At 39.8% G+C, this 14,818-nt stretch overlaps 1 protein-coding gene across 1 annotated transcript in view; it reads right to left on the reverse strand.

Moving 5' to 3' along the window:
* The window catches only part of SEC24B (SEC24 homolog B, COPII coat complex component), a 50,553-nt gene that overhangs the window by 13,037 nt on the left and 22,698 nt on the right, over positions 1 to 14,818 (reverse strand). The window contains exons 7-18 of the mRNA XM_060246936.1: positions 13,027 to 13,211; positions 10,628 to 10,730; positions 10,120 to 10,246; positions 9,666 to 9,775; positions 9,267 to 9,379; positions 8,651 to 8,769; positions 8,096 to 8,151; positions 6,700 to 6,906; positions 4,642 to 4,765; positions 1,896 to 2,054; positions 864 to 1,037; positions 552 to 662 (exon numbers count right to left, since the gene is read on the reverse strand). Of these exons, the coding sequence (XP_060102919.1) occupies positions 552 to 662; positions 864 to 1,037; positions 1,896 to 2,054; positions 4,642 to 4,765; positions 6,700 to 6,906; positions 8,096 to 8,151; positions 8,651 to 8,769; positions 9,267 to 9,379; positions 9,666 to 9,775; positions 10,120 to 10,246; positions 10,628 to 10,730; positions 13,027 to 13,211 (1,588 nt within the window). The remainder of the gene's footprint in view (positions 1 to 551; positions 663 to 863; positions 1,038 to 1,895; positions 2,055 to 4,641; positions 4,766 to 6,699; positions 6,907 to 8,095; positions 8,152 to 8,650; positions 8,770 to 9,266; positions 9,380 to 9,665; positions 9,776 to 10,119; positions 10,247 to 10,627; positions 10,731 to 13,026; positions 13,212 to 14,818) is intronic.

Genomic DNA, 14,818 nt, shown 5'->3' on the forward strand with positions numbered 1-14,818 from the left:
TATAAATACAATATCATCATCTTCTTCAGTGGCTCACCTTGAGCCAATCACTTTCTCTTAGCCTAACCTATCTTAGGTTTTTTCTAAGGATAAAACTGGTGCAAGAGTAGCCCCCTCCCATATGCTCCCCTAAACTTCATGAAGGGAAAGCACCTTGAAAAATGCGACAGTAAGTAGCACTTTCTTTGTTTTACTAATAAATGTAATCTTGACAGTAAATATTCCTGCCTCTGTGATTTCTCCTACTCATAGGCACTTTAGTCCAAAGTAATGAAAAAAATATGACCTGGCACTAAGCACTATTGTTTGGGGAAAGAATTATAAATAGCCCAGGATGATTTCTGTAATGACTCTTTTGCTAATTCCAATATGATGTACAAGGTAAGAATACAAAACTACTAACAGTATTAAAGAACCCTTGTAGAAAAGGTTTTGCAACATTTTGCAAACTGAAAACATGATCTTCACAGTAAGTCTTCAGTATTTAAACTTCAACATAACTAATTAGCCCCAGAAACATATAAAACCCTGACCTGTTATTTTCAACTTACCCATGTTAGCCAAGAGGCACACAATTGCTTGTACATCTGCACCAGCATAAACATCTGACAATGAAGTGACCACAGGCAAACAGAGTGTGTGCACTCGAATTCTCCGTTCACCTGCATCAGAACAAACGGTACACGGCATGCTTAAATTTTTTTATCAAAATATTTTATGTCACAAAAGTACATTTCCAGGAATAAGGCAATGTGCTGCACATTTTAACTCTACACAAAAACTATTATTGAAATCACTGCCTTCATGTTTTGTGATTTTGTGAACATGGAACTGTAAGAGATAGCTATACTTTCTGCAGTTACCTTTGCTTGAAGTATATAAAAGTGCTGTCTGAAAACACACTAATGATGTGTCTGTCAGGCTTTCTTCAATGGACATCTGTACTGCAAACCCAGCATCAGGATTGACATTAGCAAGTGAGAGCAAGTCAGTAGATCGCACGAAGAAGTTACCATGAAAGGTATGTATTGAAAGGCCTGAAAACAAATGGCATTATTTAGGAATTTAAAACAGGAAGGACTGAAAAATGCAGCTCCTAACAGTAAAGATCAACAGATCCTCTAAGCACAGCTATTCTTTTAAAATTTGCTCTTAATTATAAAGCTGCATGGTTGACTATGATGGACCTATCACTTCCCTCACTGTGAGGTAGATTTTCCCAACAAAAATTTTGTGCCCTGCTGTGACTGAGCAGCCCCCAAGTAGCATGTTAATATTTGTAGTTTTGCTAGTATGTTTGTCCCACCCTGTCACATAGAATATAATCTGGCTTTTCGCTCAGCCTAGCAACTTCATGGGGAAAACAGGAGTCCACTTGAAATGGCACCTGAGGTGGTATAACTGAACTCAATGCTCTTCAGCACTTGACTGATCATATAGTTTTTCTCAGCTAGTGCTGGCCAATCAAAGATGAGAAGTAGCCCATCACTCAACATCTCCATTACAGTGGAGTGTCAACCCTTCATCTACCATATCTCTAATTCTGCTGCACTAGAAACCATTTTTTAATGAAGTCCATCACACTGATTCATGAAAGGCTCATCTCACGGAAGACTTCATGAAATAACATTTTGATTCCAAGCAATTTAAGTTAAGAAACTGACTGGTATTTTAGGGTTTTTTTTAAAAAAATCCAGAACCCCAATTTAACAGATTACAATTCTGAAAAAGCCAATTCCCCACAACCCCAAGTACAAAGTGATTCCCCACTACCCCAAATACAAAAGTACAGTACAGTTCCAAATGTATAAGTATCAAATTGGGAGGATTCTGGATGCCTAAATCCAGTTCCACTTCACATGACTGACTCATCTATTCCAAAATATATAACATACCTTTTGTACATCTTATTCTCATGACTGCTTCAAACCCAATCTTTCGAGTAAGATATCTTTTAAGATCTTTCTGCAATTTTTCTGCTTGAATTGGGTTGAGGCTATGATGGAAAGATGGATAATAATAGATGCATCCAGCAGAGTATTTGGACATGCAAGCTTTTGGTAAAGAGGCAGGGGGGAAAAAACAGAGAGAAAAACATCCACCAAAAGAGTGTTAATATGCATTCATAATAGTTGCAATCCAAGTGCTGACGGAAAATTTTATCAACCCTCATTAATTCACAGTTTACCATACAGGTTAAAAAAAAGGCTGACAATACAGCAAAGATCAGAACATTTCCTTAATAACAGGAAAGGCAGGGTATTATTGATGGAGTGTGATGACTCCTCACATTTTGGGAGAATCAAGTACTCTTCCACGTCATAACATAAGAGAAGCCATGTTGGATCAGGCCAATGGCCCATCCAGTCCAACACTCTGTGTCACACAGTGGCCAATATATGTGTGTGTGTGTGTGTGTATATATATATATATATATATATATATATATATATATATATATATATATATATATATACACACACACACACACATATACATATACACACACATATATATACACACACACAAATCTCACCATTTTTTGAAGTGAGATTCATTACGGATAAACTATTAGCTATCTGAACCAAAGCTAATATAATGGGGCTAAACACACACATGGAAGCATCTTTAAAGAGATATCATTTACTTCTAACAAATCTATTCAAGAAAGAGATGTAAAAACAAATTATAAAGATTTGATTATGCATTCCAAATGAAAATCATCTACATACATAAAAGAATTGCTAAAGCTTAGCATAGAACAGCAAAGCTGATGGTCATCTAAGCATCAAACTTTCCAGTACTTTGTTGTTCTGTTGGAAAATATTCCATTCTAATGACATTGCTAAAAATGAATATATGTCACTGCCAACAGAATATCAGGCAACCTCAGCAATTTCAAAATTGTAATTAACATTTTTCAGGTGATTATAACAAGAATTGTTATACCAAATAAATGCATGTTCTACTGATTTGGAAGTTGGAAGGGAGGGCTGAAACCACAAATGAATATAATAATCCAATATTTGTTCATTTTTTTAAAGGTATGAATTCGCCTTATTGACTCTACAAATCAAATCAAAACCAAAGCTAAAATTCTTATTTTGTTGTTTCATACACTGGAAGTCAAGCCTACCAAAGTCAAGGTCAATCTGGAGATCTCCAGGAGGTCCTTTTACTCTCCGAACCCAGCCCCCAGACATCTCCTGGAACTCCCTGAGGAATCATCAGGATTTCCCAACCCAGAGTTAGCAACACTAGTTGGAAGAGATAATACTCAGCCATCTGACATGGGACTAGCAAGTGTTGTTAGTTATAAGGTGCCCCAGGGACTTCCATGGAATTGATGAGTGAATAACCACATCCACAGCATACCATACACAGTTATTGGGGTATGCTGGAATTAGACTCCCTGCAGTTTTCAGTGCCTTTGAGTTTTTAAAAAATTTGAACAATGTCAGTACACATTATATTGTCTTTAATTACTATAAAGCTTTCTGTTGGCTTGAACATACCATTTAACCCATAATTAATTTGTCATTTTCCTAATCAAAATTTTCAGTTCAGTACTTGCTACTGGACCACAGTAGTTCTTGCTACTGAGCCACATATGGTACTTTTAAAATTTTGTTTACTAAATCCAAATAGACATGCTGAATCAGATCACGTTCTGTGTAGAGCACCAGATAATCCCCCCCACCCAAATTTCCAATTCTAATTTTTCCTGAAAACCCACATCAATGAACTTCAGAAACAGACAATGCTCTAAAATGGGAATCCCAAATGGGGTGCTTGTGGGCACCATGATGCCCACCAACACCTTACCTGGCAAGTGTTTTTAGAAAGTGGGTGGGCCAGGTGGAACTTTTGCCCTGCACGCCTTCCAACTGGCTGTGCAGATTTTTTGAAAAAATTGCTTCAGCAGCAGCTGCCACCACAGAACAAGGATCTTCACTGTATGACTGAAGGTAAGCTGCTAGAATGCAAGAAAATTTTCTGAATACTACATTCATTTTGAAAGGCACACTGAGGAGTTATCATTAGAATAAGAGTTATGCATGACCTCACTGCTTGATATTTTGTGGTCAGCTCTGCCTCCTGTGGTGAGCCTAATCATTTGCCTTCTTAGCTACTACTGCAAACTGTGTGCATCATACCAGCTTCCAGACAGAGGCACCAATTCATAACATGAACACCTCTTCATGTGCTTAGCCAAGCTGCAAGCAGCTCTGTTCTTGAAGATGGTGTGAGGGCCACCAGCTGCTTGAACAAGCTTTGATCAATCTAGAACTGGGATAAGCAAGCTTTTTGGCCCAACTGAAAATAAACACAAATCTATCTATGAAGGCATTTATATACCTTTCCTTTCTCCCAACATGATCAGGATCCAAAGTGGGTGACAAACAATAAATACATTACAACAATAATCACCTACCAAAATAACTGAAATGCATTATTAAACCAGCTAATGGATGAAGTCTTCTGGCTGCCTCATATGCTCTTTAAAACAAACAATAACTATGTTTTATGGTACTTGCCTTATAGCTGTGAGACTTCTAGACAATTTAACAGAATGTGAAAAATTCTCCATCAACACATACTGAAGTGCAAAGCAGCCTTGCAAATTAATTAATCCCTTACCAAGAGATGCTAGATCTGAATACTGTGAACTTAAAAGAAACAAATCCACAGAAGTTTGCTGTCCTGAACAATCTAGTGCCAGCTTCTTATAAAAATCTGTTGCTGGGCCAAGGTGCTGAACAACCTAGAATAAGCAAACACAATGAAAAGGATGAATGAATATGTTCCAGCACACTGAATAGTTTAGGAACACCACGTACACTTTTCTAAAATTGTAATTTGCAAGTTAAATATGTGCCACTCATTATATCTAATCATTTATTCTATAGTTTCACCACTGTAAAATGCTGGAACACACGCTAGCCCTTGACAAATTCCGATTTTGACAATCACATCTGCTAGAAAAACTAATGAACGCTCCTAACTGCATATGCCCATGATCGCATTTGGGTTGGATACAAGGCTGGCATTCCACCATTGTAATGACAATTACTCTGGAGAAACAGCTCTTTAATGTCTGCCTCTCACCACAGACACCCACTTTTGCCTCCACCCCAAAGCTTTAATCTTCTCCACAGGAGCAAAGGTTTGATGAGTAGGGCTCAATGGGCTGCAACAGAAGTCAGGAAAAGTCCATTTTAGCAGGACTCACTCCATTGGCAGTGCTAAAAATCCAACCATTTCTTCTGAATTTTTCAGTGATATTAAGACTACAGTGGGCTCCTATACAAATTGCCCCATGATTTAAATGATTCTGTGTTCCAGGTGCTAGCAGGGAAGAGGGAAGCCCTCTTCCAGGTGCTTATATTACAGACAGGGCAGAAACTAATTTGTGTATTATGCCATACCCCCTGACATCACCGTTGTTTCACACAGGGCTTTTTTGTAGAAAAAGCCAAAGCCCAGCAGGAAGTAATTTGCTTATTGGGCCACACCCCCTGATGCCAAGCCAGCCGGAACTGCATTCCTGCTCAAAAAAAGCCCTGATTTACAGACAAGACTGGCTTTTGTAAGAAGAAGCTGAGCCTTTTCAAATTGCTCCCCCAGAATTTACAAATGCCTTCCCATGGGCAGTTTGCCTGACTCTATCTCTAAAGGCGCATCACAGAAAGGAGAAAAGCATTCTCATTTCAGGTGTCATTAATCAAGGTATTTTGGGGGGTGGAAAGTGTCATCAATTTGCAGATAACTTATGTTGACCCCATGGGATTTTCAAGGCAAGTAAGAAGCAGTGGTGGTTTCTCAGCATAGTGACCCTGAGGACTTCCTTGGTAGGCAAGTACTAACCAGGCCCAACCTTGCTTAGCTCTGAGTCCTGATAAGATCAGGCTAGCCCTGTGCCACTCCCAATTGTCAGTTTTATCTTAGTTTTATACGTTTTGCTAGTCTGCCATTTTCTATTTGTCTTGAAGGTCCTGATCTTATCATCTCAATTCTTATTTTTTAAAAACATTGTGATGATTTCTTACTGATATAAAACTTCTATGAAACAATGGGATAAAAATAAATAATTACATTAAATAAAGAAAGGTTTATTTGTGCTTGTCATACAAACAGACATAATGGAATTCTAGGGCTTTACTATCATGCTTTACCAGAAAATATTTGCACACTTAACAGCAGGAAAATATGGTCTGCAAGATTGAGTAGCAAAAGCACTTAATAAGAACAACATGCGCAGAAATGAATTCGAGCAAGGTATTATTTTTGTGCAAGAACTTCATTCCAATTATTAACACTACTCAAATAACTATCCTCCTGGATCTGCCTGAGAAATTATACAACACAGAAAAAACTGTAACCGCAGTTGTGCTTGAAGAAATTTCTAAAAATCCTGCCCGGTTCCTATGCAAACAAAGCAGGCATATGTAATTGCTTATTTTGCATAATTTATTCCTCTTCTGTTGGATTCAGGGAAGAGAAAAGAATACTGAGCAGAACTGAAAGCTCACTTCCCCCTCTGCAACTATTCCACCCAGCCCTAAGATTTCATTAAATATACTTTTAAGCCTTTCTTCAAAGCCTTTCAAAATGGAAGTTTAGATTCTCGTCTGCCTTTTTCTCTGAAACACACAGACTTAGCTACATTAAATCCCAAAATAACCAAATCCAAAGTACCTTTGTGCTTGATCTTTGATTGGGATCTTCCCTTGACTGCAAGCGCCCTGAGCCCAAGGATGGTAATTGTGTCTGAAACACAGATACCCGCCCACCTGTAGGAGACATCAGTTTATAGGCTGCTTGAAGGGCAGGACCTAACGCACTGTGTGTTTCCCGTGTGTTGGTGAACATATTTGGTAGCACATTCAATAAGTCTTTAATTAGCTGAAAAACAGATGGAATGATATTAGGAGGAAATTTCAGTTTATAAGAAATTATGGCGTAACTGACAGAAGAACCTGTGATACTAGTTCTTAAAACACACATACACACTATGCAGAGAGCTAAGCTAATTACTAAACCAGGCTACTAAAGTCACAGGTGCTAGAAAGATGCAATTTCCATGCACTCAAATCTATATTTTTTCATTAAAATGGAAAATTCAGATGTACCTCAGCTTTTAAAAGCAATGAGTTATATATAGATGACTTCATGAATTATGTTTAAATGCAAATCTTCCACTGGACGAATTAAGACTGCGCACCTCATCATTTAAAAAGTCTTAAACACACCAAGACAATGGTGCATGAAATCAAGCTGCCATATATGCATAAGTTAAGTTCAGAACATTTCATAATCATGGAGGGTGATTTAACAGCATATCTTCTCTTGTTTGCAAGCTTATACAGTGTGAATGTTACAGGTGTATGTGTGTGTGTGTGAGAACCAATAACCCAAAACACTGCACCACAGCTACTGAATTCTGAAAATTGGTAGCTTATACATTAAACTGCTCACAAGAACATGCCACTTGCATGGGGTGGGAGAAAGCAAAGCAGCATCTGAACACAACTGGCTCATATAACCTAGGTACTAAGGTCTATTATCTCACAAGGTCTACAAGACAAAAACTAGGAGCCCCACTGCTTTTTATTCACACATTTCTAGCATTATGGACATATGGGTAATTCAGGACATTCTCACTATCTCTTCCCCACCACAGCTCTTTATGTAGCAGCCATGTTACCCTTTTCAAAAGAAGTGTATTAATCTGGCAGTTTTTAAAGGTGTTCCATGTCACCATCAGCCCCCTCTTTTCCAAGATGGGCACCTCTTTCCAAGTTCAGTGCTAAGCCAGTTTAGCTGAACACAACTACTTTGCCCCCTTTGTCTGGCACAGAATTGTTCAGCTTTTTCAGCCTCTCCTTATCTCTTTGAATCACCACACCGGTTCACTGGAGACGAAACTGAAGGGGTAGGATAACTACATAACTCGAGGTGGGGCTAGAAATGTTGCACACTGAATGAGGCTCACGGACCTCATAAACTGCATACTGTTTTAAGTTACTTAATTCAAAAACAGAAAATGTGGCTTTATTCTACCATTTAATTCTTTCATTTTGATACCTCTTACCTCTTTACTTTCATGCAGATTAACGAGTAAGCTGTCAGGTGTGGGTAGGAAGACATCTATGGGAAGAATACATTCTAGTAAGGCATCAAATTCCATCTTAAAGCATTTATTTTCTGCATGCAAGACACAAAGGCCAGGATCCATGCAAGAGCAAAATCACGCTTCCATATATGTATGTGTGTGTGTGGGCAAGAGGGTTATGTTACCAGTTCTCCTTCCTAACTGCAACCTTCACACTAAATGCAACATTATTCCAAAGAGTTTCTCGACTTTCAAGAGCTGCACTTTCAGGGCAAGAAGGGCTGTTGTTGCAAGGGAATGGAATCAGAAAAAACTTAAAACATGGCGTGGAACACTGCATGGCCCTGTGGATCCCAACCAATACAGACAACAAATTACAAGCCTGCTGGATGGCGCATGCTGATCGCCCAGCAAATGTTATATTTCAGTCATTATCTATACTATTTCTGACCTTGCAAAGTACTATGCAGCACATTAACAGCTGTTTAATCCCTAAAATCAGAATCAAGATAGGTTTCTTTTTGTTTTCTTTACCATCAATTTCTGAGACAATTAGCATCTGAGGCTGTGATAATCCTTCCTGCAAATTGTAGAACTGAACAGTGCTGTCAAACGTTATGAAGCCTATTCTTGTTCTTGAATCTCCAGGCAACCTAAGGATCAAAAACATAAATCATAGATACATTGTTTTAGCAGGTCTTCAGAGACAACTGCTGTTTAATACCAGAATGGAGATCCCCAATATGTAGTCTAATACAGATCTGAACCTCTAGCAACAGTGGCTAAGTATACCTAGGCTGGGCATTCTCTTGCCACCCTCCTTTGTGTAGCATTAAAACCCAATATCTTATTCTGGCATATGTGTGTGGGGCAGGGGAGAGTGGGAAGAAACAGAACTTCAAGCTCCTATAACCTTGGTTCTGTGCTAATTGCTATTTGAGGTTTGTCATTCTTCTCCACACTTCAAACATTTAAAAGCTAGTCAGTGAATTCCTTAAAAGGAGGTCATTCTGGGACCAGAAGCACAAAAACGGATGAGGGACCTGTGGATGTATGAATGGTAGAGATGACCATTTGAGTAACACTTATAATGGCTGAAGAATCCTGATTATATTTCCACACTAAAGGTAAAAAACAAGAAGGTTCTTACTTGTCTAAATTTTCCAGCAAAGACTGGCATACAATTGACAAATATCCAGCTTCTACTGCATTGTGGGACACGTCAAATACAAACAAATACACCGCGGGCTGAGGTGGACGAAGCTGTAAAACAAAATGAATTATTTAAAAAATCATACTGATACAGTCTTTTAAATTCTCTGATTATTCAGAACGATGGACAATTTCGCTTTATATGCTCCTGTTATCCCGTCACATCCGTGAGGGTCCTTTGTAAAGGAAGTAAACAGCAGCTTATAAAAGGAGATAGGAAGTAGTTGGTGGGGGGAGGAATATCTAAGTTCATGACTGCCTTCAGTCCTAACTTTAGAACACCTTCACGGATGCATGAGAATTTATTTTTGACAAGCATTTTAAAATGTATACTTACCATGTAATCTGAAGAAGCAATGAACTCCACTGTAGAGTTTTGCACTTCTGGCCGTTTGTGAGGCTCACCATATGATCGTGTCAGAGGATTATACATAAATTCTTCTGGAACTAAATTGTAAAACAAATATGTTACTGTCAAAAAGTTAAGAATGTGTTCATAGCTCTTTTATGTTGCTTACTGTATCAAAAACAACAACAAAACCCCTACCCCATTCTACGTGTTATCCTTGTTAACACCACTGTTTACTTAAAACAACAAGCAAGGCCTTTGAAGAATGTTCCCAAGTACATTAAGAGATCGTGCTGCCCCTATGCTTTGGGAGCTGCTCCCATACTGAAAGGGGACTGTTTTCACAAAGGAGGACACAGCTTCTGAAGCTTCTCTTTACACCTGTACCTTTCGAGTTCACCATGTAGCCCTATGGATTATGGATTCTCTCATTAATACTTACCATCATTAACTCTGTAGCACAGGTTACATTTCCACCTCCTTTGATCAATAAAGGAAACAAAAGGGTTGATGTATGTTCTGCATGACCTACATCTCACAATGGTACTTGATGTTATCACAGGTAACTGCTAAAAGGAAAAAAAAAATAAGAAAATTGCAGCATGCAAATTTTTAAAACATGCTCCTAAATTTTATTTACTGTTAAGACATTATTACAATACTGTATATGTACATGTGTTAAAGATAATGGATATAAAAAGGAATGTAACATGCATAAAGTCTACAGTTCAAAGCTTATTTTAAAGACAGTTCTATTGAAGTTTATGCTACAAATGCATTTGTAGTTATTTTCTGGTTTTATTTTGGTTTCAAGAAATATAATACAATAACAGCTTGCACCATCTTAATGTAAACCAGCATTCCACTCTAGTTTACTTCTGAATGCTGACAAACTTCTTTTTATATTTTAACATAATAAAAGCAAAATTGGGCATAAAAAGGCATTTTACCGTTAGATCTCTGAAAGGATGTAGAAGCAATCCCAAAGGAAGTTTTGCTTTGTTTAGCAAAGCCTGAGTCTGAGGGATATTTGTCAAGGTGCATCGAAATGAACTAGAAAATAAAATTACAAGCATTAGGTTCACAGATTATGATTCACCCATGTATTCTAAAGCCACTGTGTTATGCAAATAACCAGACCAACTTGCAGAACTCTGCATAAACATAAAGCATTCGAGACTTGATGAAGGAGTCAGGGGCAACAAGTGTAACAACTCTCTTCCCATCACAATCGCTTATCCCCACATTCAGCATTCAACTCCAGTCATATTTTTCACCATTTATTACAAAGTGTCACCATGTATGTATCTGGTATACAAACAGTGAGAGACTTCATTAATTTATGAGCTCTGATAATTACAACTTTCCAACAAGAAAAGGGCAAAACTGTTTGTTATCCAAATCTACACCTGTAGCAATGTTGTCATAGTGTAGAGTGAGCATCTGTCACCACAAGGAGGCGGTTTAACATTATCTACCCTTTTTAAATAGCATACTAACTGCAGGACACAACAGCAGGGGTAGAAATATGTTGTTGGCTATGAATTACTGCATTTTTAGCAAACCATCTAAATAATAATATATAATATATTAGCCTTGCAAGTCAGAACAAGTAATCAAAGAGCCAGTATAAGAAAGTCCATTTTCATAACTTGAAAATATAAAACAGTACCAATTGGCATGTTGATTAACAGGGATGGACAAGAACCAGGAATATCAAGGTTCGTTTCAGTTTGTGGGGTCACATGAACCTTCACAGACCATTCTGTTTACCAAGCCAGCTCATTTTGTAAGATTCATAATGCAGCCTCCCTGCATGTTGATGGAGAACTGTGTGCAAATTCTGGGGTCAGCTTCTCCTCCTGTGATGCAGTTTAAAGCGTGTGGTGGAAGGAGAAGCCATCACAGCCAAGATCTGCCTTTAAACAGGCTGCATAAGGGAGCCCAAGAGTGACAGCTGAGTCAGTGGAGGGAGACTCCTCACTGGCACAGCAGGTAGCCCCTTCAAACAGGTTGTGCGAGTGGGCCCAAGACAGCTGAGTCAGCAGAAAGGAAGGGGTGAAGTGACTTCCTCGGGCCACTTCACTCCCACCTTCCTGCTGGCTGCAGATAAGAAGGGGTAAAGTGCCTTTCAGGGGGCATGTCAACCTATTTTTCTGCTGGCCACAGCCAGAAAACAAGAGGGAGTGAAGTGCCCCCCATGACCAGCAGAAAGAAAGGGATGAAATGTCCTTGGGAGGCACTTTGCCCCAAATTTAACCTAGTTTTACTCTTCCTCTCCCACTCTGAAGTGGAAGGGAGCAGAACCAGAGGGTTTAAATGGCTCCATCATGGCAGCCAGGATCTGCCAGCAAGAGTCTCCCGTTATCCTGGCTGCAGCAAGCCTTGGCCAGAAGAAAGTGGGGAGGGGATCTTCTGGGAAAGGTCTTTCTTTTTCCTGCTGCAGCAAGCCTCAGCCAGGAGAAACTGGGGGGGAGGGGAGGGAGTGGATCTCCAGGGAAGCACTTCCATTTCTTCCCTTTCTCCTTGCTGCAGCAAGCCTCAGCCAGGAGAAGGTGTGTGTGGGGAATCTCAAGCTGTTTCAGTGATCCCTTTTGTTCCCCCCTACCTCCAAGCAGGGGGGAGTGAGGAGGACTGCTGAAATGGCTTGCTTTGATTTCAGCCTAAAAGCTGACAGGTGCACCAGACCCACTGTTAGGCTGAAACAGATACAAGCAGTTTCTGTGACTCCTCCCCACCTCCACTTCCCACCATGACCTACAGGTACATGAACCTCTGAAAAAAAAATACGGAGCATCATGGAGGGGAGGCTCCACACCCTGGGCAATTTTAGCCCAAAATTAGGGTCATGAGCAGGTTCGTGTCCGTCTCTGTTGAGTAATAATCTATAAAGTTTTTGCAGCCCAAACACTGGTTGTTGCAGATGTGGAACACATGAGGTCTTGCAATAAGTAACACAGAGGAGTCATGTGGTTGTTTTAGTGCACCGGAATAAACCTGCCCATGGCCTGCACTATGATCACAGGCAATGTGATCTATTATTTACCTTTCTATGAAGTATCTTTAAGAAGCTCTTTAGTCCCCCAAAAACGTTTTCCTGCCATTTCATTCACATCCTGGTTATTCTAGTCTGTCAATATACCTTAATGTAGTTCACTCTCTTTATTAGAGCGCTAATTTGCTTCATTGGTTAGTCACATCTGACTTTAGAGCCAGAAGTTGCAGGTTCCTGAGCTAGATCGAACAGTAATCTGATGCTATAAGGCTTTTATATGTTCCTCAGACAGATCAATCAAACCAAGAAACACAAGGATTTAAACATGCTTAATACTGGAAAATTTATACCTACTCCGGGTTGCAGTTCAGCTTCTTCAGATCTGAGTTCAAATTAGGCACAGGAGCAGGAACTGGAGCAATAGGCAGAATATTTCTATCTTGAGTAAGGTTGACTGGTCTTAAGCTCTCTGGCTGCTGAGCCTGCTGTAGACCTAGTCCTCCAAGACTAGCAGAAAGTTGATTCATTGTGGGATATTGCTAGAAACAACCATTAATGAAAAACATGTATTTTGCAGTACTAGCTTCCTCGCTATTACCTCCCCTGTGGGGTAATCCTAACTTCTAACCAACAAAAAAAACTTTAAATAGCAGGCAGCCATACCACATCATTAACCACTTTCTGAAAATCCTCTCAGCTTCAAAACAGATATGTCATGTGGCAAGGGAGGATTGCTTTTTGATACACACAAGTCCAAAAAAAAAATCCAATTTTCGTTCAAATAGTTGCATGGTTCTTTGGACCCCGGCTAATGTAACTTAATAACCCCTTTCTCCATTAACCACTCCTGCTACCTCCTTTATTCCTAAACTTGTTCCTAAAGTATATTTCACCCAGGCACTGTGAGGCATGGGCTCTTCACAGCCTCACTGACATTTGTTATGTGATGTACTTGTCTGGCTTCTCATAAGCTGGCACATCTGTCACATCTTCCTGGTCATATGGGTAGTCAGTGGTAGAAAACCTGTTTTACTGCCTTACCACAATAACTTAAGAGCCTCGGCCTAAGCAATTTTCTAGGCAATGTGGACCATGGTGTGATAAACTTAGGGGACAGCTGAAGGTCTAATGAAGATGGGAAAGTATAACATACCCTACCTTGGAGTTTTTTATTTTCATATCACAGCCTCAAAAAAGAACAGATACTACTAATGCAATATAATGTTTGAGATGCTGAGAAGATGAGTGAACAATGATTTTGTAAATGTAATTAGATGTGCATAGTTTTCATGTCTAATAATTTGAAAGGCACAAGTTTGCTTTTAAAAACGAGTATAATTTAGAATTTGTCCTAAGCCAGACTGCTGTTATTTAGATATTAATCTACACATCTGTGCTAATTCATTTCCAACTTGAGTAACAAAATATTATCCTCTCTAAATATATAAACACTGTCTAAGCTATATTTGCATGAATAGCATGGGGAAACAGCTTTGCACTGCAACTCAGGTTAGGCAGGCCTTCATCTCTAAACAGGGAACACCTTAAAAATTCTCAGCTTGATAGTTTGTAACAAGGGTCTTCTGCAAGCCCCACTTTGAGCTGTTCAGAACAGTGGGTGTGGTTCTTTGCCATGTGAGATGCTATGGATAGCAAAAGCAATGAGGCTTGGCCAGGCTGACCTTGAGGAATGCCTGGGTTCTGACTAGGGGCCAGCACTGCCCATACAGGCTGTAACTTTCTAATCATTCCTTTTTAATTGCATTTCAAGATGTCAGCCTAACTATGCACACTGTCTGCTGAAGGCAAATGACCCTGGAACTGTTTTGAAATTCCCACTGCTTGGAGAAGCAAAATACTGTATTTTTCGGACGATTAGACGCACCGGACCATAAGACGCACCTTCGTCTACATGCGCAAATGGCCATCTTCGGTGACGCGGGCACCATTGCAGCCTTCGGACTGCCTCGGCCCCGCCTGCGAAGTGCAGGATTTGCGGTGAGGGTGATCTCGCCGCTTGTCTCCCAGCCAGGCACGCAAGCGCGGGGCAAGCACGCCTGGCTGGGAGACAAGCGGCGAGATCGCTCCCTGCAAAGTGCTGGGTTGGCGATGGGGGCGGAGGGAGCGATCTCGCCGCTTGTCTCCC

This window comes from Heteronotia binoei, chromosome 9, assembly GCF_032191835.1.
Source record: "Heteronotia binoei isolate CCM8104 ecotype False Entrance Well chromosome 9, APGP_CSIRO_Hbin_v1, whole genome shotgun sequence".
NCBI classification, from domain to species: Eukaryota; Metazoa; Chordata; class Lepidosauria; order Squamata; family Gekkonidae; genus Heteronotia; species Heteronotia binoei.